Below are 7,592 nucleotides of genomic sequence, written 5' to 3' on the forward strand. Positions count from 1 at the left end.
AAGATTTTTTTGTGAAGGCTCTTCTAGCCTGAAAGCAGGCAAGAAGTAGCTAGGCCTTATTTATCAAACTTCTGTCGCATTGCCTTTGGAATTACACTAACTGAGAGTATTTTTTATGCTCTCCTTCCTTGTGCAAGCACTCTCTATATTCCTGTATCCCTCTCCCCCCTTTTATTTAAATGCAGACATTTCTAATTTACCTTTTGGCACGGTTGGTGCCAGAGGCTTTTTTGTACCGAAGACTCCTTTTCCCCTGCTCCCGGAGGCATGAATGCTGCTAGTATTTATGAAGGCAAGGGCACTGAGTCTCCTACGGGCTGTAAACCTACTCTAATAGATTTTATTCAGGAGTAAGCACATACTCTTTATTTTCTCTTACTCTTTCCTCAGTATGCATGTTTCAAAATAGCACATCTAGCTTTTTGCAGGAAAGAGACTTGTAATATTTCTTCTGTGCATTGCAACACCGAAAGATACCCAAGTGGAACTTCCTTTTAAAACTCTTAAATTTTGTAGAAAGGGCAAGTCCCTCCTCTTCATGCAGTTTTTCTTTGATGGATGGTAATATCTGGCAAACTTGTTCGGTGTCTAACCATTTCATCGTGCCCGTGTTTCAGATGTAAACTTGTCTTTTGGGGCACATTTCCTTAAGAAAGAGCACAAACTTTGGTTCAAAACAGAAGGAAATAGTTCTGTAAAAACTCTAGGTAGAGGATCGCTGTTAAAGTTTTATCCCTCATCTAAATGACTTAAATTGGTTATTAGTGAAATGTTCCAAAAAGCCTTCAACAGGCGGGGGCAGAAGGCAACATGAGAAAACTCTCTCTTTCAGGCTATCATGGCTCAGCTCCCTCAAGAGCAAAAAGCTAAGATTGCTGAGCAAGTCGCAAGCTTCCAGGAAGAAAAGAGTAAATTGGATGCTGAAGTATCGAAATGGGATGACAGCGGTAATGATATAATTGTTCTGGCAAAACAAATGTGTATGATTATGATGGAAATGACAGACTTCACCAGGTGAGTCTTTTTAATTTGTGCGCATGCCACCTTCTCTCAGAACTGGCTGGGGTACTGATCTTTCCATGAAATGTTTTGCAAGTACTCTTAAGAGTCTCACTTATAATTTCCTTTAAATGTTACCCTGCTAAAGTCTGTGTATTAACTCGGGAGATGCATTACTATGCAGTGACTGGCTGGTAATAACTGTTTAAATTGATCTATAGATACACAGCAGTTATTGCCTGTCTTTCTTTCTCTCTTTCTTAAGGGTGATTTTTGTTCCAAGGGAAAAAGAAGAATAAATATATATATATATATATATATTTGCTCACTTCCTTACAACATTAAATTCTATGGGCTCCTTGATATTGCTATACTGCAGAAATAGTTCCTCGTACACTTATTTGCCAAAGAAAGAGAGGGGGGTTGATGCCTTTTGAAATTCATTTACCAGATTTTATACACTGCTATTTTTTAAACTTGATATTGCATTCCATGAAAATTGCAAATCTGTCTTCTAAAACGTTATCTCTTATCATCATTAGGTTGCTTAAACCAGTAAAATTTAACGTGGTTTTATTCCTAGATTTAATCTAAATATGGGGAGGGGCTGGAAGGGGGAAACTGTCTTGAAAATGAAGGTGCTGTGATGGTTACACCTGCGCATTTCTGTGCAATCTTATTCATGCAGTTTGGGCGAGGAATCCCTTCCAGTACTATACGGAACAGAATGAGAAAAGCAACATAGAGTTCGCTCTTCGGGTTTTCTGGTGCTAGGAGGTAGATTCTGTTCTGTTTTGCAGAGGTAAAGGTCCACTGAAAAATACGTCAGACGTGATTAGCGCAGCCAAGAAGATTGCGGAGGCTGGGTCGAGGATGGACAAGCTGGGACGGACTATTGCTGACCACGTAAGTCACAACTCATTCTCATAAGCCTCCAGCACAGATGGGCACTAGGAGATCTTTTAGTACTGCAGACAGGATGAACAGAAGAAAATGTGTTTCGTTTGGAGGTTTGGGGTTTTTTTTTTAACTGATTTTCCAGCTTTGCTGCTGGAAAATTCTAGGCTTTTCTTTCCAGCTGCTCTCCTGCCACCCTAAGCAGTGTCAGCAGCTAAATATGTCCAGCAGTAACACCAGCAGCTCCTTGGCTTAAATCAAGCACCTACCATTTTTTAAGGTAGCTACATGCCAACACTGCTTCATGTCACATAGTATCTAGGCCAGTTTCTCTAACTGAACAGGACTGAAACTGAATTCCTGTCGCTTCTCTCATGCTCAGAGTATGCCCAGTGCTCTCCAAAGCAATGACGAGACCACGTAGGCAACACCGTAATTATTGCACGTGGCCCGTTGCACAACCTTGAATATTATTTTTGAGGCAGCTTTTTAATATTAACGATTTCACATGTCTCATAGGCTGAATGGTGAGATTGTCAAAACTCTCTAGTATTTCTTTCTTTGCCTGGTCAGAGCTGATGAAGACTATGAGCAAGGCACGTAGCGACCCCAGCATTTCTCTGCTGTCCCAGGCTGTTGTGTGTGGTGTTGTGCTGTATGTCCAAAAGTGTTTGAAAAGAATTCTGTAGGATTGGGCGAGTATGGGCCAGCTCGGGGTTTTATGCAATGCAGCTGCCCCGTCCTGAGCCACTTCAGAAACTGGGTTGGGCCAAGCAAAAGCGCCTTCAGTCTCGGTCCACACCCAAATTGCAGAGAAACATCAGCATTAGTAATAATGTTCTGCCTTCCAGAAAGACCCTGAAATGCAGGTAGGTTAAGTCTGAGATCATGGACTAAACTCTTTTGTACAGCTGTCGCCTGCTTTCCAGTCCTTCTCTGCATGGAGATCCATAATACAAGGTTTCACATAAAACCCTGCCGCTTTGGAAGTAAATCTTTGTAACGCAGATCTCGCTTCGAATGTTGCGTCCATAGGATGTTGTCTTCCCCCTAATTTATTAATGATGCAGTGAGAAATGTTTGATGGGGGGCTAAAGTCGAAAAGTGCTTTTTAAAATGGGTCTCCTTGCTGTAGCATTTTGACAACCGTATTTCTGGAAGAATCAGGTGCGCTGCTGCCGTGGGTAAATGAAGCAAGGAGCAGTTTGTGTTATAGATCTCAGGGGATCTTGGGCTGAAGGTTTACAATGCTTTTTTTTTCTTTAATTCACATGTTTTATGCAAACTTGGTATACGGTTTTCTGCACTGAACCCATTTCAAAATATAGAAGAAAACTAAATGGCTCCTTTTAGTAGAAGTAAGGTCCTTAAAAATGTAAAAGATTAAACACGTGTTTGAAAATAAATATGAGCAGGACTGTACAGTTAGTCATTTTGACAAGAATATAGCTTTTTCTTTTTTTTTTTTCCCTCGGCTGCGTACTCTACTAATACTTTCAGCTTGCATATTTCATTAGATATGCTTACATACTCTTTAGAAACTTGTAGTGATCTGTTAATGTAGGACTATCTGACAGTTACAGAGGACGTACAGCGCAGCCGTTTCAGCAGAGCGCTAATGCCTTCCTATGCCTAATATGGGCTTTTAACAAACGGATGGGGTTTTATCTCCCGTTTGCCACGTGACACCGGGTGAATCATGACCCCTCGTGTTAGTGTGTCAGGAACTCCTAACTCCTGCCGTCAGGCAGTTTTACAGCACATTTCCTTTGAAACCATAAAAGCTATTATCCAAGGTATTTCACGTCTGTGAAAAGTGTCTAGCCATCAGCCGGCAGGTTTTCCCAAAGGTGTTCCATCTTTCACTCAGAGCAGCAGTCTGCTTGTTTTGAATGGGGGAATACGAAGAAGTTATGAGTACAACGCAAATGAAAGTGATTTGCAGCATGACAGTGATGCCCTGTATTATTTTTTTCCCCCGATGTTGAAATACTTACAAAGCAGAAGAAAAAGTCTGTTGCTTTAGAATCACAGAATCGTTACGGCTGGAAAAGACCCTTAAGATGATCAAGTCCAACCATTATCTAACTCATCCAGGCCCACTTCTAAACCATGTCCCTGAGCACCATATCTAGACGGCTTTTAAATACACCCAAGGATGGCGATTCAGCCCCTTCCCTGGGCAGCCTGTGCCACTCTTTGATAACCCTTTCAGTGTAGAAGTTTCTCCTAATGTCTAAACCTAAACCTCCCCTGGCGCAGCTTAACGCCATTCCCTCTTGTCCTTTTTTTTCCCTTGATAGCGGTGAGAGGTTGAGGTTGCATCAAGATCTGATCGTTACATTGCAAGGAGCTGGGGGCAAGCGCGGGGATTGCCCTACTTCCTCGAAAAACGCTCCCGCCGCCTCTTGCTGCGGAGGCTGATCCTTATCGGATGCGCTGCGGGCACAGGCAGACGGCTGTCCCGGGTGACAGCTGCTGGCATGCACTGCCACGTGCCTGTCCTGCCGTGGTAACCGCTTCCCCTAACCGCCTGCTTTCAGCTTCTCTAACCAAACCCTGCCCAGCCCCGCTATTACGCAGGGCTGGCGGGGGCTTTTTGTTGTGAATTGTTGTCACAGCCGTGTTTGTACCCGAAACTGGAGATGCGGTGGGAGGAAGAAAAGTCTCTGTGAGTGCTGGCTTCCACCTACCCGACGTGTGGGGATGGGGGTTGTGTGCTTGGCTTAATCAGCACACACTGCGGGAGAGCTCTTCTGGCTTTCCCTGCCCCTTTTCTTTGCAAAAAAGGGAGAAAAAGGTGATTCTGCTTCTCCGCAGGCTCAGCTGGGATTGTAGGAAGCCAACGTGTGTGCGTGTTTGCTCTGTCCGGGATGGATCCTGGATGTGACTTGGAGCAGCCAGCTTAGCTTTCGCCAACCACCACCACGGAGTCTGTGGCAGCAGCGTCTCATTTGGGGGGGGCTTGGGGAGGTGGGGGCGTCCCTCAACACACGTTTGTTTCTGCCGCAGCTATCTGCCGTGACCGTGTTGTGGGAACCCTCTCAAGCGAGCTCTGCAGATGGGGGTTTTGTGTCTATGGCTGTTGTAGGTTGGTCCAATAATGTAATCTTTCTTAATCAGTGTTGAAACTGTTGCCTTTTGGGTTATTTTGGTTTTTATCTGAGCGTTGCTGCGTAGGAAAGGACAGGGATCATACAGGCATCTGCAGTGCCTTTTGTGGCTGTTCTTTTTTATCTTGTGTTACATCTCTATTTCAGCGTCATCTGTCTTTGAACTGAATTCTCTATTCTGCTCGTAGAAGTAGCACACACAGCATAGGATGTGGTTTTCCAACTCACGTCATATTGATATATACAACCGAATAATATTTCCTATTCCACTGCTTCTCCCACTAATGTTGTGCTGTCTCCTTCAGCCATTGGTAAACATGCGGCAGCCTCTTTCCTTGAGACTGTCTTTCCTTAAATGGTTTCCATAAACTCACAACCCATAAAGTACCTTCAATTGTTTAGCGGTCCTTCTGACGTGCCGTATTGTGCATTTGTCAACATTCAATTCAATCTGCCGCTGTGCTGCTCGTTTGCTTTGTTAGATGAGCTGTTTGGGAGATGGAGAGCATTTTCCAAAATGGTAATTTCAGCTTTTCATTAGCTCCTTGGCCGACGCTATTTGTGGACTTTCTCTAAAACATCTTGTACTGCTGACTGATATTGATTAGCTTAAAAAATTAACCTGCAGGCTTTGCTGCTCCGTTGTTCACGAGTTTCACTTCACTGATGGAAGCAACGTGCCTGCGTAAGAGTTTCGGATACTTTGGGTGTTTCATTACCTTCCTTGGGCCTAAAATGTGATTTCTTTTAGTTTATGGACACGCCGGCTCAGATGTCCATAAAGCCATCCAGATCTCCGCAGCCCGTGTTACACAGCCTGATGTGCTTCTCCCTGTTGTAGTGCAGTGTGTGTGCCTGTGTTGCCTTAGATCACAGCTCAGCATCCTGCTGTCCAGAGGCATCTCTACATGCAACATGTAATACAGCTGTTTTCTCTCTGCTGGGCTGAGATACCACATGGGTTAGATGAACGGACAGTGCTGTGGATTGAACAGTGGCTGACAGAGCTCAGAGGGTTGTGGTTAGGGGCGCAGAGACTAGTTGGAGGTCAGTAACGAGTGGTGTTCCCCAGGGGTCAGTACCGGGTCCAGTCCTGTTCAATATACTCCTCAGTGACCTGGATGAAGGGATGGAGTGTACCATCAGCCAGTTTGCTGATGACACAAAACTGGGAGGGGTGGCTGACACGCCGGAAGGCTGTGCCGCCATACAGCATGACCTGGACAGGCTGGAGAGTCGGGCGGAGAGGAACCTGTTGAAGCTCAACAAGAGTGAGTGTAGGGTACTGCATCTGGGGAGGAATAACCCCACGCACCAGTACAGGTTGGGGGCTGACCTCCTGGAGAGCAGCTCTGTGGAAAGGGACCTGGGAGTCCTGGTGGCCAAGAGGATGCCCACAAGCCAGCAATGTGCCCTGGTGGCCAAGAAGGCCAATGGCATCCTAGGGGCCATCAAGAAGAGTGTGGCCAGCGGGTCAAGGGACATCATCCTCCCCCTCTGCTCTGCCCTGGTGAGGCCACATCTGGAGCACTGTGTCCAGTTCTGGGCTCCCCAGGTCAAGAAGGACAGGGAACTGCTGGAGAGGGTCCAGCAAAGGGCTACGGAGCTGATGAAGGGACTGGAGCATCTTTCTTCTGAGGCAAAGCTGAGGGACTTGGGGCTTTTCAGTCTGGAGAAGAGAGACTGAGGGGATCTTATCAGTGCTTATAAATCCTTAAAGGGAGGGTGCCAGGGGGGTGGGAACAGTCTTTTCAGTGGTGCCCAGTGACTGGACAAGAGGGAACGGGTACAAACTTGACCATAGGAAGTTCCATTTAAACCTGAGGAGGGACTTCTCTCCTGTGCGGGTGGCAGAGCACTGGCACAGCTGCCCAGAGAGGGGGGGGAGTCTCCCACTCTGGAGCCATTCCAAACCCGCCCTGGATGTGTCCTGTGCCACTGCTGGAGGTGCCCCTGCTCTGGCAGGGGGTGGGACTGGGGGAGCTCCAGAGGGCCCTTCCAACCCTCACCAGTCTGGGATTCTGTGATGTTGAAGCTGTAGGTGTTCTGTGTATGCTCTAAACCTCCTGCTCTGGCCAGAAGCCGTACACGCTGTCAGCGTGGTGTCCTCGCCCACAGGCACCACAACATGACCTGTCGGGCCGTAATATCCCCTCCATCCCTATTGCAACAGATTCTGCCATCGTGAATATATCTGGACTGGTTAAAAAATCCATCGTCCTTGGGCACTGCTTGCAGCACCGCCAGCGATGTCGGGAGGTCAGAGTATTTATGGGTATCTACGGGTGCAGGCAGCCGTAGGTGCGCTGCTGGTGCTACGTGCCCAGGGCAGGAGCGTGGCATGCGTGCTTTTTGGTTTATTCAGCAGCAGCACAAGAGTCTGGTGCACAAAGGGTTTGCAGAGTTCGGTGCATACCAGCTGCCTCATTCACTGGTCTTCACACAGTCGGAGCGTGCCAGTAGCTCTGAGGTGGCCCAGTACTCTTTGGAGAAGGGATGGTGGCCACCATACTCGCTGCCGTCTTTAAAGGTACTGTAGGACTGGCGTGGGGTAGCAAAAGGCTTCCCGTAGCCCTTTTGTCT

At 46.7% G+C, this 7,592-nt stretch overlaps 1 protein-coding gene across 2 annotated transcripts in view; it reads left to right on the forward strand.

The window, feature by feature from the left end:
- CTNNA1 (catenin alpha 1) overlaps positions 1–7,592 on the forward strand; it is a 121,089-nt gene that overhangs the window by 109,255 nt on the left and 4,242 nt on the right. For both annotated transcript variants that reach the window (XM_082489781.1, XM_082489780.1), the window contains exons 15-16: positions 833–1,014; positions 1,800–1,905. In XM_082489781.1, the coding sequence (XP_082345907.1) occupies positions 833–1,014; positions 1,800–1,905 (288 nt within the window). The remainder of the gene's footprint in view (positions 1–832; positions 1,015–1,799; positions 1,906–7,592) is intronic.

Source organism: Vanellus vanellus (assembly GCF_965231255.1).
Source record: "Vanellus vanellus genome assembly, chromosome: 13".
NCBI classification, from domain to species: domain Eukaryota; kingdom Metazoa; phylum Chordata; class Aves; order Charadriiformes; family Charadriidae; genus Vanellus; species Vanellus vanellus.